We start from the raw sequence: 23,479 nt of genomic DNA on the forward strand, positions 1-23,479 counted from the left end.
ATATATATATATATATATATATACATATACACACACACACACACACACACACACATATGCTGTCTGGACCTTCACAGGTTATATATATATGTATATATATATATCCTATTGGTCTGTTTCCCTGGAGAACCCTAATATGTCAGCTTCCCCTGAATTTCAGAACCAAGGTAACTTCAATGGATGAGAGAACCACTACATCTATATCATGTCCAAGTCCTCACCTTCCTCTGCCCTCCCTGGGCCCCTTTCATTCAATATTCCACTGTCTTCTGTGTGCCAGGCACTGCTAGTTTTCCCCTAACATAAAGTCAGCCTCCTTTTGCACCACCTACTACGTGGGCACAGCACTCCTTCTGGCCCAGCTACGTCAGCCTCTACCACTTGGCCAGCCAGACTCTGGTCCTTGCCCTGTTGTCTCCAGCTGTCCCTACAGCTAAAGCTAAATGATGCTCAGGGCTGCAAAGCTCCTTGTAGTCCTTTTGGCATCAAGAAAAGAATACATTTGAGCAGTCAAATTAACATTAACTAACTAATGTTAGTCAAACTAACATTAAATTTAGTAAATATGATACTAGCTCGATACATTTTATTTTCAATTAAGATTTTAGTTTTCACACAGCAGGCCTTTAAAAGAAATTTCAGGCCTGAAAGTAGGTCACTGAGAATGTACAACACCTATTTCAGTGAGCCAAATAGCAGGACTTTTGCTGCCATTCAGGTGTTTTTTCACTCAAGTCTTCCTGTCACATAGTTCCAATGTAAGCTGAAAATAATTCTCTTCTCTCCCAACATTGAACCCTCCACTAATTACTACCTCAGTTTTTTTATTCTCTTATTATGCATTTTAATAGGACTAGTAATTCAAGAAAGGAAACTAAGTAGCAGATGGAATATTTTGTTCTTTGTCAAATAGGCTGTGGCCAAAACACAAATTCTCACCAAGAAATGAAACAGGTATCCCAAGGAGATGGGACACAGGGAAAGGAGATGTGATCTCTGCCAGTGCTTCATGCTTTTCTCAAAATGACCTCTTCCTGTTTTGGCAGCAGGATCTGGATAAGATCACATCTCTATAAATCACCTCGGTCATGCAGATATGATTCAGTTATTTATCCCCCAGAACCACAGGATGTGGATTGATTTAGATTTGACATTTGGAGATAGATGAGGAAGCCAGCCCTACAGAACGTCTGCTTCCTTGCTCGGGTACACAAAAACCATCTTGCCTATGACATCAAGGTGTTAGCTTCCTGGCCTGAAGCTTGCATTTCCCAGGCATCTCTCCTTAAAAAGAATGAGGTAGATGGCATAATTCAAACAAGTCCTCAGAGTTTGAATGGCAATGGCAGAGACAGAAGACACCAGAGAGGTTCTAAGAAAAGCCAGGAGCTAAATGGACACATTAACCGAACGGACACGAAAACAGGGCAGATGTATACATAAATGCAGCAAATACATAAATGTGGTTCCCATCTGTCCAGGTTTGTGACATGCCCCATGCTCAGTGCATGTTCTCAAAGCGTCATTCATTCATGCACTCACTCATTCAATCAACAGGTTCTGAGTACTTACTGTAGTCAGGCAGGAGTACTAAGCACAGTGGATATGATGGGGAACTAGATACCCCTTCATCTAGTTTACATCCTGGTTAATAAACAAAATTAAAACAGCTTCCCATTAAAAAAAATTACCAAAGAGGCAGGAAGGATGGAGGGGAGAAGGGACACACTGATACTCTGGACAGTTGAAAATTACCATATACAGCTGACCCCAGAACAACAGAGCACAGGCCCACTTACAGGTTTTTTTTGTTTTTGTTTTTGTTTTAATAAACACAGTACTGGGCAGCCCGGGTGGCTCAGCAGTTTAGTGCCACTTTCAGTCCAGGGCCTGATCCTGGAGACTCAGGATTGAGTCCCACATCGGGCTCCCTGCATGGAACCTGCTTCTCCCTCTGCCTGTGTCTCTCTGCCTCTCTCTCTCTCTCTCTCTCTCTCTCTCTCTCTGTGTGTGTCTCTCATGAGTAAATAAATAAAATCTTTAAAAAATAATAAATAAATAAATAAATACATACAGTACTGTAAATGTATTTTCCTTATAATTTTCTTAGTAGTATTTTTTTCTCTAGCTTACTTTACCGTAAGAATATAGTATATAGCCAGGACACTTGCACCCCAGTGTTCATAGCAGCAATGTCCACAATAGCGAAACTGTGGAAGGAGCCACGATGTCCATCAAAAGATGAGTGGATAAAGAAGATATGATCTATACATACAATGGAATGTTACTCAGCCATCAGAAAGGATGAATACCCACCATTTGCTTCTACACAGATGGAACTGGAGGGTGTTATGCTGAGTGAAATAAGTCAATCAGAGAAAGACAGTCATCATATGGTTTCACTCATATGTGGAATATAAGAAATAGTGAAAGGGACCATGAGGGAAGGAGGGGAACTTGAGTGGAGAAAAATTAGAGAGGAAGACAAACCATGAGAGATTCCTAACTCCAGGAAACAAACAAAGGGCTGTGGAAGGGGAGGAGGGTGGGGGGATGGGGTAACTGGGGGACGGGCACTGAGGAGGGCACTTGATGGGATGAATACCAGGTGTTACACTATACGTTGGCAAACTGAATTTAAATTTTAAAAAGGGAGGAAAAAAAAGAATACAGTTTATAGTACACACAACACATAAAATATGTGTTAATTGACTTATGTTACCAGTAAGGCTTCTGGTCAATAGTAGGCTATTAGGAATTTGGGGAGAGTTCAAGTTATACACAAATTTTTGACTGTAAGGTGTCAGTGGCCCTAACCCCCATGTTGTTCAAGGATCAACCATACATGGACTCTCAACCTGCATATAAGTAGACTTACCTGTAAGTACCTGTAAGCAGTCCACTTATAAAAGAGTAACCAAAATAATCCTGTTCATTCAGAAAACCAGCCATGTGCTAGTCACTGTACGGAAAGCTGGTTTACAAAACAAATTCCTATCCTTACCGAGCTCACAATCTGAGTGAGAAGATGACCAAATTTACCAAGAGCTGCTATCTAGCTGCCAGCAAAGGCTTTAAGGAAGGGTGGAACAAGGAGGGGGTAGGGCAGGGAGTCCAGCTGGAAGGGGAGCAGCCCAAAGATGCGGGGCTGGGTCCTGGGGACTGAGGCAGGCAATGCCAGACAGGTGCGGGGCTGGGGAGTTCACTTCAGCTGGAGGGAACAGCAAGTACATTCTCAACTGGAAATAGTGCCTTCAGGGTGAACAGAAAATGCTTCTGGGCAGCAGCCAGAGAGAAGCCTAGAAAGGGAAACAGAAGCCCTGTCTCGAAGGGCTCTGAAGGCCCTGGCAGCAGAGCTGGACATTATCTTGCAAGGCGATGGAAGGCCTCTGCTGTATGTTCAGCACGACTGGATTAAATGATTTGATTTGCCTGCTGAAACATTACTCAGGCTGAGGTTGCTGCACTTCACACATTTCCGAAGGTGTGGCTGAGGGCAGGAGGACTGGAGGGAGGGAGACCGATCTGGGTGCACAAAGACAGTAGAGAATAGAGGGGACAATAACCATCATTTGTTCTTTCTAGCTTGATTCCAAATCAAAGAGAGTTTAATTGAAAATGAAAGAAACTTATCTAAAAAGAGGTCCTACATTACAACTCAGCCTGCTCTTTCCACTTAAATTAAAAAAACCCAAGTAGAATCATATTACAAGAGGAATAAAACTGCTTGTGCCTTTTGACCTGGTAATTCCATTAAGGGATTCCTAAGAAAACCTAGATGAGAGAGAAATAACTTTCTTCAAGGATGTTTTTAAATGTGCTACTCAAAGAGCCAACAAATGAAAATAATCCAAACATCTAAAAATACGGGATGGTTTAAATCAAATGTCCTCTATCAACACGACTAAATATTATACAAATGTTAAAATAACTATGGCCACGTATGGGAGAAAAAAAATCAGATTCCAAAACAATATACATCTGACCCATGATCAACAACATCACACGCTTTTGAACTGCACAGGCCCACTCACATACACATTTTTTTTTAAATGTGATACTGTAAACATATTTTCTGTTTCTTATGGTTTTCTTAATAACCTTTTCTCTAGCTTACTCTATTGTAAGAATACACGACATAGGGATCCCTGGAAGGCGCAGCGGTTTGGCGCCTGCCTTTGGCCCAGGGCGCGATCCTGGAGACCCGGGATCGAATCCCACATCGGGCTCCCGGTGCATGGAGCCTGCTTCTCCCTCTGCCTATGTCTCTGCCTCTCTCTGTGTGACTATCATAAATAAATAAAAAAAAAAATTAAAAAAAAAAGAAAAAAGAATACACGACATAATACATATACAAAATAGCATTAATTATGTTATTGGCTAAGTTTTGGGGGAGTCAAAAGTTATTTGTAGATTTGCAAAGGCATGGGGAGAGGGAATGTCAGCATCCCCCTGCATTATTCAAGGGTTGGCTGTAAACACAACTACTACAACCGTAAGTGTCTACTATGTGTCGGGCCCAAGGTTAGATTCCGGGAATACGAAAATAAGTCAGATGTGGTCCCTGTCCTCCAAGATGTGAGTCCACTGGGAAAGCCAGACTCACATTATTACAACAATGTGAGGAATTCTCAACGAAGCTGGGCACCATGAGAGCCCAGAAGAGGATCTGCTCGACTTAGAGCTAACACACCAACAAACACAAATATAGACACTAAAATCAATGGCAGAACTCGGTTACAAATCTGGATGACCCAAACACGTACTTGTTAGTTTTGCTGGATTATCCTGAGCATGAACAGAAACCATAGGACACTCACATCCCCAAGAACATCTGCATAGAGCGCCTTCAGAATCCTTGGACTCTGGTTTGAGAAACAAGATCTAAACACAGGAGAGGCGGCAGTGGAAGGGAAAGGCAAAGATTCACCCAACAATATTTAGGTTCTGATGAGAATTGAGGGAGAGAAGTCAGAGATGATGTCAAAGGCGGAAGCCTCAACATCTGGAAGAATGGCAATGGGGCTCCCCAAAATAAGAAACCTAAGAGGAGGATCTGGTTTGAGTGAGAAAATAAGTTTCATTTTTGAGAGTTTGAGGAACTTTGGGTAGAAGAAAGGTAGAGGTATTCAAAATTTTGCTGGAAATTTATCTCTGGAGATTTGGAGCCAACAGGCAGAGACTCAGCAACCAAAGTCATCTTCTGGAGATCGCTGAAGATAGAAATGAACATTGAACAACAGGTATGAACATATTCGACATTACTAAACATAGAAGATATATCCCTTTTAGTCCCTCAAATATTTCATAAGCATTTACTTACTTTCAAAGTAGTATATCCATCAAATTAATAAAATTATGGAATAATAAGAGAAAAATAATTAATAAACTATGGAATTAAAGGATCAGCTATACACACAGATTCAATACATCAACCTCGTATTTTTCCATGGAAAACATTCTCAGACGCGTGGGTGGCTCCCAGGGTCCTGGGATCAGGTCTCACATTGGGCTCCTTCCCCTCGGAACAGGGAGCTTTCTTCTCTTTCTTCCTCTGCCTGCCATTCCCCCTGCTTGTGCTTGCTATCTGTCAAATAAATAAAAATCTTAAAAAAAAATATTCTCCCTTTTTTAAAAAAAATTTTTTTAAAGATTTTATTTATTTATTCATGAGAGACACAGAGAGAGAGAGGCAGAGACACAGACAGAGGGAGAAGCAGGCTCCATGCAGGGAGCCTGATATGGGACTCGATCCTGGATCTCCAGGATCACACCCTGGGCTGAAGGCAGATGCTTACCACTAAGCCACCCAGGTATCCCTCTCTTTTATAATAAATGTAATTTTGAAACTCAGTGGGATTAATATAATTAACATGAAAGCTAACTTTTCTGCAGTAATATATTCATGTCCATCTTGCTACCAAGCCTGTGAACTTGAGATAAGAACTGCGAGGACTCTGTCTTATATAAATGTCTAATAAGGTGTCTGGAAAAATAGCAAATATCTAATATTTGTAAAGGAATTTGGCAAATGGGGGAATACTTAAGCATTAGGAAATTGCAAAAGTACTCTATGAAAGCATTTGCATGTAAGTACATACTACCAAGTTCAACGGTTGGAAACGATCCAGGTTGCCAATGTGGAGGTGGATGCTTTCACTCATTTGAAACCTACAATTACTCATATGTAAATCAGTGGCAATGCAGAAAATGTGAGAAATTCAGAATCAATTTATCTTTTTACTACTACTGAGTTTCTTTTTGTGTTTGTGATCTGTATGTGCCAACATCACAATTGAGCTATTTCCATAAATAATTCAAAAACCATTTTCAATGATGAGTTTTGAGTAACAAAACTGGAAAGGATATTGTCAATCTGTCGTACAGTCATGGGGTGCTGAATCTCACACTCTTCCTTTCGCAAACGTGCTTCAATGCACAGAAAAAGTGAAAACTACACTGTACATAAGAGGAGAGCTAAAAGGGGAGAAACACAATTTGGGTTCATACACTAGGTTGACATCAAAACACCTGTGTTCCTACTTCCACTTGCTGAAAAAGACATTCCCCAGGAGACAAAATGAAGATTAATTCTTGTTCTTTGTCATCTTCTCTCTTCTGATTTCCTTATTGCCTATGAAGACAAATCCCCTGGCATTTAAGGGAGAGAATTCAAGCTAGGATTAAGAGAGCAGTATGTAGGAGTACCTACTTCTGGGTGTGTATGGAAGGAGTACATACTTCTGGCCTGGGTGGCTCAGTCAATTAAACATCCAGCTCTTAGTTTCAGCTCAGGTCATGATCTCAGGGTCCTGAGATTGAGCCCAGGGTCAGGCTCCTCAGTGGGCAGTCTGCTTGAGATTCTCTCTCCATCTGCCCCCCACTTCTAAAATAAAAAATAAATCATAAAAAAGAAAGGGAAGTATATGGTTTCCTTAAATCCATCAGCTAAACCTTATGAACAAAATAAAGCCACTCAAACACATAATTACCTAGGAGACCTATGAAAAATAAAGGTTTCTAGGTCCTCTCACAGAAATTCTGATTCAACAAGTCTGGAGTGAGACTGGAAATCTGTGTTTTCCCAAAGCTCCCCCACCCCCACCTACTCTCACCAACGATTCTAATAACCAGCCAGGTTTGTGAACCATCAACAAGAAACTACACTCAGACTTAGCACATGACTGTAATATGTCTTTCATAAGGACAGTACTTAGAGTTTACAAAAAGTGCCTTCACATCAACTGTTTTTTTTTTTAAAAATTTATTTATTTATTTATTTTTGATAGACAGAGAGAGAGAGAGAGAGAGAGGCAGAGACACAGGAGGAGGGAGAAGAAGGCTCCATGCCGGGAGCCCAACGTGGGACTCAATCCTGGGACTCCAGGATCGCGCCCTGGGCACTAAACCGCTGAGCCACCCAGGGATCCCCCACATCAACTGTTTTATCCCCATTTCACAGATGAGGAAAATGAGGCTTACGGAGGAGGTCCAAGGTTATATGCCTGTATGCGTCAGACTTCACTTCAGATGCCACAGTGTAATGCTGTCCCAACCATACCATTATTCAAGCACCAAATTTCTGAGCACCAATGAACTCTTACCTGACCTCAGGTCTTACTTCACAGAGGAGCCATGCAACCAACCAACCAACTGTGGTGTACCTGGACAATTTGTGCACCTGTCCACAGTTCAGAAAAACCATCTATATCCTCATTAATCACTTTTCACTATATAAGCACTAAAAAAAAAATCTATTCAAAGGGAGCTTCAACACATTTGCAGAATGCACAGCTTGTAATATTCTAAAGTAATTCCATTTTATCACTTGTAATGAGAAATTATTTGAAGATAAGGAAAATAAGTGTATCCACTTCTGCAAAGAGAAGCAATGTCCATACTTTACTAATTTCTGTAACATTCTGCTGAATGACAATTGCTTTTTTATTTCAATGCATAATTCTGAGTTTCTAGTTAATATAACTTACCAGGAACCTCAAAAGATAGGAACAAGGCTTCTTACAATTGGGAAAAGGAGTCATGAACATAAAATTTTATTTTATTTTAATTTTTAAAAATTGGTAAGGGTGTGTATGCGTCTATGAGGAGGCAGCAAGTGAGACAGGAAGGAGACTGAAATGCCTTGGTCTGGGATAGGTTTCTGGTTTTCTGTCCTCGTAGCTCTGTGTAACTTATTGAGCATGGGCTATAACAGAAAAGGCTGGTTCACATACTAGAAAACAAATTGCAGACACACCTGGAACACAGGGGAATCTCTATTTATAAATTATGGCTCATAGCCCAAATCCAGTGACTTCTCTTTTAATGGCCTACAAGTTAAGAATGGTTTTAACATTTTTAAACAATTGGAAAAATCGGAGAATATTTTATAACCTGTACAAGTTATATAATTCAGATTCATGTCCTTAAATAAAGTTTCAATGGGACACAGCCAAACTTATTTTATGTATCATCTATGGCTGTTTTCACACGACAGTGGCAGAGTTAAGCAGTTGTGACAAGGGTCCATATGACCTATAAAGCCCAAAATATTTACTATCAGCCCTTCAAAGAAAAAGTTTGCTAATCCCTGCTTTAAGGGGAGATGTTTGGTTGCTTCCTGAAAACTGATTTTGACCTAGCCTTTCTATGCTGAACATGAAAGAGAACACTGAACTTAGAATCATCTCAGATATATTTTCTTTGATACTGACCTAAAATGCATAGCACAGTCTAGATACTCTTCCTGGATGTTCCATCACTGAACTGACACCACTCCTGTGGTTTCCTAATCCAGAAGTAGGGGCAGGGTAGGGCTTCAGAACATACAGCTCCATTATTAGAATGACAGATGTCTAAAGAGAGGCAGCCAGGCATACTAATCCTGCACGGCCCTCTGCATGGGCCATGTCTGAGCCCTCCTTTCAGTACAGAATGGATAGCTTTACCCAGTCAACAAATACTGTGGCCATTTTTTCAGCACTCATATTCAAAAATAGGAAATGCAACATATAAAGTATAATTCAAATGAGAATGAATGGCAGGAGCTGCTATTGCCCCCCTTCCACTGAAGGCAGGAGGGTAGCTTCTCAGTGTCCAGACAGTTCTGGTCCATTACCAGCAACCTAATTTCTGCCTAATTTCTGAAGCATGAATTAGGAAGGATTTGCTATTGTTGCACCAGTCAGCTAATTCAATTGTCAGAACATTTCAAACCTCGTAATTGAGACTGGAAAAAGTGGGAGTCTCACTCCTTTGAACTGCCTGTTAGACTATTCCATGTCACAGCTTGCTTGGCAGTAGGAATAAGAAAAATTCTCCATTAGGAAATTAATGTTTATAAATACCCTGGAATGCCAAAGAATAAGCATAATGATTTAGAATAAATGTAACCAGAGTTGCTTATTATTAACTTTGCAAGTACATTTTTTAATTTGTGGCTTTATTACACACATTGATCATTGGTTCAACTTTTTTTTTTTTTTTTTTTTGAGCATTTGATATTAGGTTTTTGTCTTTCTTGTGTATACTGGCCCAAACCTTAAAGTATTTTGCTCACATTTCAAGCATTTAATCCAGGAAAAAAAAAAAAAAGATGGTTTTGAAGAGTCAATGAAGTATATGCAAAATACGTAGTATATGCAAAATACTTAGCACAGTGCCTTGCATGTAGCAAGCATTTAGTAAATGGTGGTTTTTATATTAACAAAACATGCCAACAACTATGCTAGAGAAAGAAGTCTATTTTGAAGTAACACTAGCTTACAAAATAAAGATGTTCAAATGCACACAGGACCTAATTTGAGGTGACACCCTGTCTTATTTCTAAGGCTTATGGGCCTAGTTATTGGCCAAATTTCAAAAGACCTCACATAACTATTTACATTTGTGATCAGAATCTTCCAAAGTTGGGGACACCTGGGTGGCTCTGTCAGTTAAGTGTCTGACTCTTGATCTCCACTCAAGTCTTGATCTCACAGTCGTGAGTTCAAGCCCAGCACTGGGCTCCACGCTGAACATGGAACCTACTTAAAAAAAAAGAAAAGAAAGGAAAATAAACCTCCAAGGTCACAATTAGCAGCAATCTCACTCTCACTAAACCTTGTACTTGCAGACTGTGGCTATACTGGTTAGTTGTTGGGCTTGCTGAGGATCTGTTCTTTGAGGTTCTCTTCTGAATAAGAAGGGGCACAAGGCAACCAAGAGCAAAGGAGAACAGAGGCAAGAGATGGTGCTCCCAACAGTCTCCTCTTCTTCTCCCCAAGGGTAAAACACTGTCTAGTATGTCAGGGAACTGCAGGGTTACTTATTTAGCTAATACAAGATGAGATTCCTTTGATCATTCAGCAGGTACTGACTGATCCCCCACCGAGGGCCTGCCATGGCTCTACACACTAGATACATCGATGAATCAAAAAAACATACTCGAGCTCACCAAAGTGGACTGACTGACTCCACCTATGTGACATTAGTACAAATAAGGAGTAACTAAGATCTTAAAAAAAAAAGCGCACACACTTATACAAATATGGAAACGACATTTGACAAAGGTGGCATCACACATGGGTGGGGAAAGGACAGATACTCGGTAAGCATTGCTGGAGCAACTGGTTATCTATATGGGAAAAAACTGAGCCCCTATCTCGCTTAACATTAAATTTAATTCCAAGAGGATAAATGGTCTAAATAGTAAAGGCAAAATTTGAACTTTCATTAGAAAACACAGGTGGGGTGCCTTGCTGGTTCAGTCAGTTGAGTGCCTGCCTTTGGCTCAGTTCATGATCCAGAGGTCCTGGGATCGAGTCCTGCATTGGGCTCCCTGCTCAGTGGGGAGCCTAGATCTCCTTCTCCCTGCCGCTCTGCCTGCTTGTGCATGTTCTCGTTCTCTCCGCCCCCCACCCCCACCCCCCGTGTCAAATGGATGGGTAAAATCCAAGAAAGAGAGAGAAAGAGAGAAAGAGAGAAAGAGAGAGAGAGAGAGAAAGAGAGAAAGAGAGAAAGAGAGGAAGGAAGAAAGGAAGGAAGGAAGGAAGGAAGGAAGGAAGGAAGGAAGGAAGGAAGGAAGGCAGGCAGGCAGGCAGGCATGGAAAGATTTCTTATGGAACAAAAAGCACAAACCACAAAAAAATGAACTGATTACTCCCAATACGTTAACATTCATCAAACTATTCCATTTAGAAAAAGACACAAACTGGAAAACTCTATTTGCAGCTCAGTAAGAAAAAGTACAAAAGAAAAATGAGTAAAAGATACAAACTGATAATTCACAGAGGTGAAAACTCAAATGGCCAATGGATACATAAAAATACATTGGACCACACTCGAATACGTAAAAATATGTTCAGGGTGCCTAGGTGGCTTAGCTGATTAAGCACCCGACTCTCGATCTCAGCTCAGGTCTTGATCTCAGAGGTCATGAGTTCAAGCCCCACACTGGGCTCCAGTGCTGGGTATGGAGCCTACTTAAAAAAAAAAAAAAAAAAAGTTCAATCATCAGAGAACCACAAATTAAAATCATGATGAGACATTTGACTTGTGTCAGATTGGCAAATAAATTTAATGTGTAACAGTACCACATGTTCAGTAAAAATATAGGCCATTCATAAACTGCTCATAAACCTCTTTGGAGGGAAGTATGGCAGTAGATGACCTGACAGTATGCTTGCCCTACAGCCCCTCTACTCCACCCCTACGTGCCCTAGCACCCACTAACAAGTACATACACAAGGGCCGAGCAGCACAGCTTTGAAATAACCTAAATATATGGCAAAAACAGAAAGGACAACTTAATTATGTAGTATTCCATTACATGAATATACTTAGTTCTAAAAATGCACAATGAGCTACTGATATCAGATGGATAAATCTCATATACAACGTTGAGCCAAAAATCATATGTGTGTGTATATATGTTGTGATATATATACATATAAAGTTTAAAGACATGCAAAATAATAGCACCCCTTAAGGATATATGCATATGTAATAAAAATATTAAAGTGCATAGATATGTTAAATTCAGGACAGAAGCTTCCTCTGCTTGGCAGGAAAGTACTGGGAGAGTGCCATCTCTACTGGGTTTTTTTTTTTTTTTCTTTGTATTAGGATCTTTCATTGAGGTATAATTTACATAGAGTGATATGGATCTTAAGTGTACAGTTCAAGGAGTCTGACACACACACCATGTAAACCACAAATCAAGAAGTGAAAATTTTCAGCACCCCAGGAAATTCCTTCATGCCCCTTTCTAATCAGTCCTCACCAGGAACCACTATTTTGATTCTTATCACCATGATTTGGTTTTTCCTGTTCTAGAACTTCACATATATGGAACCACAGAGTGTGCACTCTTTTGTGTCTAGTCTGAGATCCATCCGTGTTCATGCATAAACAGAGTCTGTCCTTTTTTTTTTTAAGATTTTATTTATTCAGAGAGAGAGAAAACATGCAAGTGGGGAGAGAGGCAGAAGGAGCGAATCCCAAGCAAACTCCCTGCTGAACAGAGCTCCACGTGGGACTCAGTCCCACAACCCTGAGATCATGACCTGTGCAAAAACCAAGAGTCAGATGCTTAACTGACTGAGCCACCCAGGCGCCCCTAGTCTGTTCCTTTTTATGGCTGAGTAGTATGTATTCTATTTTATAAATGCACTACAGTTTATCTTCATAATTTTTTATTTTTAAATTGCGGTAGATACATAAATGTCTATGTATTATTCTTTATGCCTTTTTTGTATTAATTTAATATATTAAATATTTCCCCTTTAAAAAAGTATAAGCTGGGCAGCCCTGGTGGCTCAGTGGTTTAGCGCTGCCTTCAGCCCAGGGCGCGATCCTGGAGACCCGGGATCGAGTCCCATGTCGGGCTCTCTGCATGGAGCCTGCTTCTCCCTCTGCCTGTCTCTCTCTCCTCTCTCTAATAAATAAATAAAATCTAAAAAAAAATTTTTTTTAAAGTATAAGTCACAGAGTGCTAGAGATTCTCTAGGACATAAACCTATGGGTAAAACAGCTGGGTTGTAGATTATGTATATTGTCAACTCTACTACACATTGCATATTCCAATTTACGACCACAGTCCTACTGAATCAGCAACTTAAAAGGTGTTGCCCAGAAAATTTTCATTTTTAACAAGTTCCCTAAGTGATTCTTTTGCACGTGGGTTTTTTTTTTTTTTTGGTATAACATGTTTTATAAACCACTGTTTATAAATACAATATGTATTCTCTGTGTTCTGTAACTCTAATGGCTTCAATCATTACTGCCTATATGCCAATAATTCACACATTTTTATCTTTAAATAACACTTTATCCTGCACTGTAGACCTCAGTAATCGTCTCCCGTAACTCTCTCTACATGAGTGGCCCCCTGGTTGCTCCAACTCCAAGTGCACAAACAGAGGCAGTCTGCCCAGGGCCTACTCCTCAGCCTTCTCTGCAGAGGTTTAGGTCTCAGTTCGTAGCACCACCATGTTTTTACTAAACCAGAAACCTGAGAGTCTGTCATTCTGCAATCCTCTCCTCCTTTATCCTCCACATCCTATTTGTTACTAAGGGTTGTTCATTCTACTACTAAAACAGCTCTTGAATAGAACAGGCGTCTCCGTTGCCTCTCCATCTCCCTAGTCCAGGTCATTCTGGGTCATTGCTGCAGCCTCCTAACTAGTCAGTCTCTCTACCTCCGATCTCACTCCTCCAGTCCATTCCCTACCTTGTGGCCAAAGGAACCTTCTGAAAAAACACTGGATTTTCAAAAATGTGCTTAGGACCTCTCAATGGCTTTTCATTGTCTTTGGGACGCTCAACATAACTTACAGAGCCTTTCATGGTCTGGCCTCCCCCTACCTTTCCAACCTCAGCTCTTGCCATAACTGCCTTGCTCTCCACCCTTTTAGCTACTCTGAATGTATCTCGCTTCCCTAAATGCACCATTCCTCCCTCTCCTTTTGCATATGTTGTTCATTCTACCTGGAATGCAATCCTGCTTCTCTTTCCCTGGCTGTCCCTGCTCATCCTTTAAGTCTCAGCTGAGCAGTCACTTCCTCTAGAAGGCTTTTATGAGCCCCCCAGACTAGGTAAGGAACTCCCGCTACAATACCCTAGCAACTTGTTTTCCCTTTGCAACAGATTATAGCATAATTGACAAAACTGTTCATTTTCTCAGAAACACTACAAATTCTGTGAGATCAGGGTCATGCTTACCCACAATGGATTCCTAGCACAAAGTACAAAGTCTATTTTAAATAAATAAAAAACAAATAAATAAAATCTTAAAAAAAAGAAAGCTATATATTATATGCAACATTTATGTTTTACTCTTCCACTGCTGTGGCAATCCTCATCTGCCACCAGAGAAAAAGTCCACCAAAAGCAGCAAGAAGTACATGCAGAAGAATGAAACCAGACCACTTGCTTTCACCACACACTAAAATAAACTCAAAATCCAGTAAAGACCTAAATATGAGACCTGAAATTATAAAAATCCTTGAAAAAAAATAGGCAGTAATTTCTCTGACATCAGCTGTAGCAACACATTTCTAGATGTGTCTCCTAAGGCAAGGGAAACAAAAGCAAAAATAAACTACTGGGACTATACCAAAATAAAAAAGCTTCTGCACAGTGAAGGAAACAGTCAAAACTAAAAAGCAACCTACAGAATGGGAGAATATATTTGCAATCGACATATCCAACAGAGGGTTAACATCCAAAACATATAAAGAACTTATACAAAAAAAAAAAAAAAAAGAACTTATAGAACAAAACACCAAGAAAACAAAAAATCGAATTAAAAAATGGGCAGAAGACATGAACAAGGATTCCTCCAAAGAAGACATCCAGATGGCCAGCAGACACATGAAAAGATGTTCAACATCTCTCATCAGGGAGGTGCAAATCAAAACTACAACCTCACACTGTCAGAATGGCTAAAATCAAAAACACAAGAAACAACAAGTGTTGGCGAGGATGTGGAGAAAAAGGACCATCTTGCACTGTTGGTGGGAATGTAAACTGGTGCAGCCACTGTGGAAGACAGTGTGGAGGTTCCTCAAAAAGTTAAAAGTAAAACTATCCTATGGTGCAGTAATCACACTACTGGGTATTTGCCCAAAGAATACAAAAACACTAATTCAAAGGGATAGATGCACCCCTATGTGTATAGCAGCATTATTTACAATAGCCAAATTATGGTAGCAATTCAAGTGTCCCTTGATTGAGGAATGGATAAAGAAGATGTGGGGTGTATGTGTATGACAGAATATTATTCAGCCATAAGAAAAATGAAATCTCACCATTTGCAACAACATGGATGGAACTACAGAGTTCTATGCTAAGTGAAAAAGTCAGTCAGTGAAAGACAAATGCCATATGATTTCATTCATACGTGGAATTTAAGAAACCAAACAAAGGAGCAAAGGAAAGAAAAAGAGACATAAACCAAAAAAATGGACTCTAACGATAGAGAACAAACTGATACTCCAGAGGACAGTTGTGGGTGGGTGGGTGAACTAGGTGAAGGGGATTAGAAGCACACTTATGAGTACTGAGCAATGCACAGAATCGTTGAATCACTATATTATGCATCTGAAACTAATATAACACTGTATGTTAACTACACTGGAATTAAAATTAAAACCTTTAAGGGTAGGAGGACAAGAAATGGCGAGACTCAGAACTAGCCAGCGTGATTCTCAAACCTTAAAAAAAAAAAAAAAAAAGAGGAGCCCTATGTATTTTTCAACAGTGTCACACCTCAGTTACAAGAGAGGCACAACGCTTGAAATCTCGTTAGGATTACGATGATTGAATGGAAAGGCTTTTGGCAAAAGGATCGAACGTTTATATTTTTTGTGGGGGGATTTTCAGTCTAAGGCACAGCTGGGTACACTCAGCTGCTGCCAAGGATGGAGGCTGTGTGTGAATTCACCAGCAGTTCACCTAGAGCAAAAGCTCTCAATTTTAAATCCCCAACCCTCCAACTCACTTTTTGGGGGACATAAATATTAAAAACACAAATTCTGATGCCAGAATGCCTGCTTTAAAATCCCTGCTACATGATTTATTAGCTGTGGTATGCTGAGCAAATTACTTAGCCATTCAGCGTCTAACTTCCTCATCTGAAAATGGGAATAACACAGCACTTATTTCACAGGTGTGTTGTGAGGATTAAATGAGTTAAATACACATAAGGCACTTAGAGTAAGGGCTCAGCGCGTGTTCAACATATCTGGGGGGATACGACTAGGTTTGGAGAGGGAAGGACGTGAGACAGAACAGAGAAAACAGAAGCAAAAGAAATGTGCTATGTAATGATAACTGAGCGCCTTGAATTCACTATCTTTCAAACCCCGAAAAACCTTTAATGTAGGTTAACCAGTCCAAGTCGAGGGCCTAGTAAATAGCTGAGCTGGATTAGGATCCAAGTTGTCGGTCTCCAGACACCAAGCCCTGAACCACTAAGAAATACTGTTTCCCATCTTCATATCTGGCCTTGGGGAATGGAATTCCATCCCCAAGGTTGTAAAGGAGAAAGGGAAGCAAAAAGATTTAACAAATGGAAAGGAAGAAAGAATAAATACGGCCAGGCTCATCTACTTTCCCCATGTAAAAAAAGGTAAAGTGATGTTTCCCTTCATCATTCCTTCAGAGACGAAACAGAGCCTCCCCACTACCTTTGTGGACACTTTGAACTCAGTAAGCCAGGTTGGTATCAAAATCACTATTAAACATGTAAAAAGATTCACAGATCCTTCTCAACCTAAATCCAAATGTGAAATGGGAATATGGGACATGAAATCCAAGAGTGGGCAGGAGAGCAGTGGATGGAAGCACTGGGGACACAGAAATCATGCATCTGTCTAGAAGGGCAAGACCACAAATTCTTGTTTGGCCTGGAACGTCAGAAAAACAACTTAACATCCCTGAGCATCACTTTTTTCATCCGCATAAAGGGAAACAAGAACCGTCTCCATGGATAATAACTCTGATGCAGTGTTAGGAAGAAACAGACAGGCACCCTCACGCATGGAGGTGTAAACTGAGGGTAATCTGGTAATCTCTCTCTTTCTTTTCAATTTAACAAACTTATAATGTGCCAGGCGCGATACAAGTCACTTTAAAAATATTAACTTATTCGGAGCACTTGGGTGGCTCAGTTGGTTAAGGGTCTGCCTTCAGCTCAGGTCATGATCCTGGGGGTTCTGGGATCAAGTCCTGCCTCTCCGGCTCCCTACTAGGCAAGGAGTCTGCTTCTCCCTCTGACCCTCTCCCTTGTAAGTAAGTAAGCAAGTAAGTAAGTAAGTAAGTAAGTAAGTAAATAAATAAATAAATAAATAAATAAATAAATAAAATCTTTTAAAAGATATACTAACTTAGGAGTACCTGGGTGGCTCAGAGGGTCATGATCCCAGGGTCTTGGGATTGAGCCCACGTTTGGCACCCTGCTCAATGGAGAGCCTGCTTCTCGCTCTCTCTGCCTCTCTCTCTCTCAAATAAATAAATAAATAAAATCTTAAAGGATGCCTGGGTGGCTCAGCAAATGAGCATCTGCCTTTGGCTCAGGTCGTGATCCCAGGGTCCCGGGATCGAGTCTCACATCCGGCTCCATGCAGGGAGACTGCTTCTCCCTCTGCCTGTGTCTCTGCCTCTCTCTATCTCTGCCTCTCATGAATAAAATCCTTTTTAAAAAATAAAATTAAAAATAAATAAAATCTTTTTTAAAAAGATATAATAACTTATTCAATGTTTGTAGTAGACTGGTTTGCAAAAATGGTAGCAATAATCTCCTATACTATATCCCTGTCTTTGGAGAGTCCTCTCCCACACAGACTCTGAGTTTGGCCATGAGATTGACTTTGGTCAGTGGGACAATAGCAAATGTGACACAGATGTCTGAAAAATGTTTGTGCTCTGGGTTTGCCCTCACTAGCTGCTCTTTGGAACCCTCAGACTACCACATAAAGAAACCCGAGCTCGCTGACTGCAGCATGAGATTCCATTTCATGAGGTCCCTGCCGGTCAACTCATCTGTCAACTACCAGACATGTGGGTGAGGCCAGCCTAGATCCTCCAGCTACCGGCTGACCTAGCAGGTGAGCAGAGATGCATGAAAAAACCCAGCAGAGCTCAGCTGGGCTGGCCCAAACAAGAGGAGCCACCTAGGCAACCTACAGACTTACGAGCTAAGTAAAACAGGTTTAAGCCAGTAAGTTTGGGGGTGATTTGTTATGCAACACAAACTAATACAATCCTCATAGCAATCCAATTAGGTAGATATTATTATTATTATTATTTTATAAATCAGATGACTGAGGCAAAGAGAAGTTGACTTGCACAGGTTGTAAACAGCAGAGTTAAGATTCAACCCCAGGTAATCTGGCTCCAAGTCTATGCTATTACTTGGAGACATTACACACATTTAAATATATATTCTAAATATATATATATTTCTTCTCTGTATATTCTCTATACTACTCTGCTTCACCTAACAAAAGTAGTTTTTTTTTATCAGTTGACTCAGAAATTTATCATACAGATACACTCATACATGTAAAATCACGTATGTATACGATTATTCCCTGTAGCACTGCCGATAATAGCAAAAGACTAGTACAAACAATCCTAGTGCATCCACACAAAGGTATCCCATATGCAGCCATAAAAGGAACCAATAGATCTACAAATACTGATCTTAGGTACAAGGAAAAAAGCAAAGGCACTTATATGCTATATTTACATTTGTGTGTAAACGGGGGGGGGAGTATGAATATGTAACTGCTTATACATGCACAGATTATTTCTGGAAGGAGACAAGAAATGGGTTTAACATCAATTACTTCTGGCTAAGCGGAACCAGCTGGCTGGGCAACAGAATATGAGGAACAATTTCCACTGTAAATATTTTCATATATTTTGAATTTTTATACTGTATGGTTGTATCACCTATTAATTTCAACTTAAAAGGCTGTTCTGAACACGAAGGGAGATGATAAGTGCCTGGCATAGAAAAAGCAATCAATCGATAGTAGCTACCATTAAAATTACTTTTCTACAAATGATTTCTAATGCTAATACAAATAATTTTTTAAAGTAGCCAATCGTCTGAAATTCCTGGCTCTGCACAGGAAAAGAGCTCATTTTGGATGCAAAAGTAAAGAAGGAAACATTAACCAGCTAAGAGAACAGGTGAAAGAAGAACCCAACATATGGCTTCCCCGGTGGTCATGACATAAGGTTCAAAGCACTGGGCAGGGTGGGAAAGCCCCCCTCTCTGCCTCTCCCCAGAGAAACCCAATTATTGGGCATCCTCTGTGCTCCGACTTTGTGCATTCTCTATGCACCTTTTCTTTCATTCAGCAACATCAAATGGAAGTAATTACTTTCTATTCTAACAGTGTGTCTGCCCTCCCTCTGCAGTTACCGATCTACAACGGTTGAAATGCTGCCACACACATGTGCCAAACTGCTAAATTATCTGCTTCTCTGGAACCAGAAATGATCTGGGGCAGGAGCAGACAATTTGCAGGCAGCAGAAAGTAATAGCAAAAGCCAGGGCTTTGGTACAAATCCCAACTTCAACACAGAGCTGAGCGGCTAGAGCAACAGACTCAACCTTCCAGAGTTTATCATCCCATCTGTAAAATGGTGACTGACAGTCACTATTTCACAGGAGTCTTGGGAACACATGTACCACGGTACCGAGTACAGAGTAAATGTTCACAAAATGTTACTTTCATTATCACTGGGGGCATTCCAACTGAGGTCCAACCACCTTTTCTCCATCTCCCACCCCTTCCTCTCTCTCTCTCACACACCCCAACAATGAGCAACCTTCGGTGTACATTAAAGGACTCCCACCTCTCCCTTCCACATTAGCAAGTCCATGCTACCTCCAAAATCCATCCAGTCTCTCCACCTCTCTCTATCACACCTGCACACAAAGGTGGTCTCTCTACCATGACCATCTCCATTCTGTAATTCATTCTACACACAATAGCCAAGTAGATCTTCAAAACAAGTAAACCAGATCATATCACTGTTCCTCTGCTTAAAATTCTCTAAGTAACATTCCTCTGCATTTAGGCTGAAATCCACATTTCTTACCATGGCCATCAAGTCCCCATAGAAATTGGTCCCTATCTCTCCCTCCAACCTCACTTCATTCTACTCATTCCATCTTGTGTACACTCCATTCCACTTCAGCCCCAGGATCCTCTTTCTGTGTCTCACACAGGCCAAGTCTATTCCTGCCTCAGAGCCTTTGCAACTGATGTTCCTCACTCTGGAGGACTGTTTCCCCAAACCTTCACACAGCTGACTTCTCATGTAATTCATAGTTCAAATATTAACTCCCTAGGAATGTCTTCCTTGACCACAGAAACTAAAATGGCTTCACTCCCTGATTTACTCCTTATTTCGTTATCCTGCTCTTATTTTCTTGATAGTACTAATCACTATCTAAAATTAATTGTGTATTTGTTTACTTCTTTACTGTCTAAGTTCTCAACTAGAATATAGCTTCCAAGAGTACAAGGCTCTTTGGCCATCATCTCCTCACTGCACTCCTAGAGCTTAGAAGGGTACCTACACACAGCAGGTGCTTAATCTATTTGCCTTATGGTGGTGGCAGTCGTGTTTAAAATGCAAACTGAGCGGGCAGCCTGGGTGGCTCAGTGGTTTAGTGCTGCCTTCTGCCCAGGGCCTGATCCTGGAGACCCAGGATCGAGTCTCACGTCAGGCTCCCTGCACGAAGCCTGCTTCTCCCTCTGCCTGTGTCTCTGCCTCTCTCTCTACCTGTGTCTCTCATGAATAGATAAATAAAATGTTAAAAAATAAATAAAATAAAATGCAAACTGAGAGCTCCAGTCCCAATGACTCCATTTAACAGGTCTGAAGTACAGCTCAGGAATCCGCATTTCTAGCAAGCATCCATCGTTTTCATCCTTAAACGAACAAGATGCAAATCATATTTTAAAATACTCGGTCAACACTCTCCATCACCAAATCTTGCTTCTCCCTCTAACACATCCCATCTAGCTTTCCTTAATTAACCTGGTGACGCTAAGGTAAAAGAAGGTTGCTGACCCCTGAATTTGGAGTTCAAGAAAGTAACCCCACCTGTTTCCATTCCTGCCACTCCACCAATGCCAGGAATGCCAAACCAGCTGGCCAGCCTGGCTGGAGTCCTGTCCTCCGCAGAAACACCTGAGCAGGTTTGGACTCACTCCAAAAGGTAAGGTGAATTTCCATGCCAGTTCACTAACAGACTTTCCAGAGGCAGCTGGGGCCAATTCACTCTTGCTCTACGCGCCCCCCAAACACCACTCCCACCCCCCACCCCCCATCAACGTGCACAGCACTCGATTCTGGCACCGGCTGCAAAGCGGCAGGCCAGAGTTCCCTTTAAAGCAAGCTAGCGGCTGAGAGAAGTCTCCGAAAAAGCCACTCGGTGACCCAACAGGCACATACACGCCTTCCTGCAGGCAACCTCGCACTCCCACCCGAGAAATCCACAGGCTCTGGCGGCAAAAAGTCTTACTCTGTTTTTCCCGTTTCTTCTCACCTTTGTCTCTTTAGAAAACACCGGGCGCCCTCGCCTCGGCGCCCGAACTGTCCCTGGGCTTGGCCTGGAGGCCCGGGAAATGTCAAGGGTGCCCCCTGGGACTCGCAGGCGTCCGCTGGGGCTCCCGGCCGCGTGAGCGCTAGAGCCGAGCGCACCCCGCGGCCGTCCCTGGGGAGCCCCCGCCGCCCCCGCCGGGCCCCGCGCACCTGCTTCCCCGCTCCCCGCGGCCCGCACCCCGCAAGCGGGCGCCTCCCCGAAACTCACAGGCTCGCGCGCCCGTCGCCGCCCTCCCGGCTCGCAGGGCGCACCCTCCGGGGACGCGCCCCGGGAGCCCGACCGACGGCAGAGTTTACGCGGCTGCCCCGAGGGAGCGCGGCGCGGAGCAGCCCACGCGGCGGCGGGGGTACCGGGCGGGAGAGCCCCGACGGGGCCGGGAGGGCGCCCCCCGGCTGCCAGCCCCCGCCCCCGCCCCCGGCCCCGGCCCCCCGCCCCCGGCCCTCGCGCCTCCGGGCCACGCGCACTCACCCTCCGCATCCTGCCGGCGGCCGTGCTGGGCGCCGCGAGGGCCGGAGCGCCGTCCCCTCCCCCCCCCCCCCGCGCGCGCACACACACACACACACACACACACACACACGCGTGCGCCGCGGCCGGCGAGCGGGCGACGGCCTCCGGGGGGGCGGGGCGGGGGCGCGGGGTCCCCGGGCGCGCCCCGCGTGCCGCGCTCCAGGCCCTGCCGCCCGCCGGCCGCGCTCGTCCCCGCGCCGTCCCGCCCGGCCGGGGGAGCCAGGTCCGCGGAGCCCGAGGGGACTGGCGGCCCGGGATGGGAGTTGTCAGCGCCTTAAAAGTACATCCCTTCCCCCGGGGGGTGGGAGGATGGCCCGCCCGGGTCCCGTCCTGCTCTTTGAGGTGCCCTGGTTGTCCTGAGCATTCGGAGGAGGGATGGGGGGAGGGTTAAGGGTGGGAAACAGCACATCGGCCCCGGGCTAGAGGAAAGACCTCAGGGAACAGAGACGGTCTAGGCTTATCCAGGAGAATGGGTCTGCATCCCCATGATTGCAAAACCCTGGTCTTCCCGGCAAAGCTCTGCGTGCAAAGCCTCCTCTTCACAAGGGGCCTCCCCACCCAGGCCCCAACCCCGCCAAACAACAGGGAAATCCTATCCCCAAATGCTAATGCCTCTTGAGAAAAAGAGGAGGGAAGCGGGATATCTTCCTCCTGATCATGAAAACACTGCACACTCCTGAGCCAGGGGAATGCAGGATTCAAATCTTCAAGAACGAGAGTAGGATGGAAGGATGTGAGTCTTCGGGGAAGAAACCTGGACTTTTCCCGATTTGCCTTCTGCTGAGCAAAGTCAATCAAATAGCACGAAATTGGAGGCAGCCTGAATTCAATGGGGGTGGGGGTGGGGGGTGGAAATCCCTTGTTTACCAAAGGATCCTTTGAACAGCATACAAAGACTCCTGCGTTTTCAAACCAGGCTGTAACAGGTAAGCAGCAGACAGCGGTGGGAATGCAAAGGCTTGTGCTGGATAAACACGACAAATGTTCCGGCTTTTACATCGCGTGGATGCCAATTATCGTGGCAGATCACCCTTATCAGCGCTGTCAAAGGAATATGGTTATAATTTTCTAACATTGATAGAGTGTCAGCAGTACTATAGAGACCAAATGTTAAACAGACTAAGTAGCTTTATGATCTAGTAATAAAACCATTTTCTCTTGATTTCTCTTTGTTGCCTACCTGCACAGAGAAGAGGGGTGGCTGAGATATCAGGGAGAAAAAAAATAAGGGAATTAATGAAGACTGCTAACCGCCTTTTTACTTTAACTTACGCTTGACATACAGTAGAGGGTTTGTTTTTTTTTTTTTCTCTTGATATGAATCTCTTCAGATTGGCCTTTGATGTTTTGCTTTTG

At 42.8% G+C, this 23,479-nt stretch overlaps 1 protein-coding gene across 5 annotated transcripts in view; it reads right to left on the reverse strand.

The window, feature by feature from the left end:
• The window catches only part of TMCC3 (transmembrane and coiled-coil domain family 3), a 271,622-nt gene extending 249,414 nt beyond the window's left edge, over positions 1-22,208 (reverse strand). The window contains exon 1 of one of the 5 annotated variants that reach the window (XM_049093920.1): positions 22,085-22,208. In XM_049093920.1, coding sequence (XP_048949877.1) covers positions 22,085-22,093 — 9 coding nt within the window. In that variant the 5' untranslated portion in view covers positions 22,094-22,208. Of the gene's footprint in view, positions 1-21,559; positions 21,733-21,823; positions 21,945-22,084 lie in introns of those variants that run through there. The other 4 variants (XM_049093925.1, XM_049093919.1, XM_049093931.1 and 1 more) reach the window with 4 other exon arrangements.
• Between the last annotated feature and the right edge of the window lie 1,271 nt (positions 22,209-23,479).

Source organism: Canis lupus, chromosome 15 (assembly GCF_003254725.2).
Source record: "Canis lupus dingo isolate Sandy chromosome 15, ASM325472v2, whole genome shotgun sequence".
Lineage (NCBI taxonomy): Eukaryota > Metazoa > Chordata > Mammalia > Carnivora > Canidae > Canis > Canis lupus.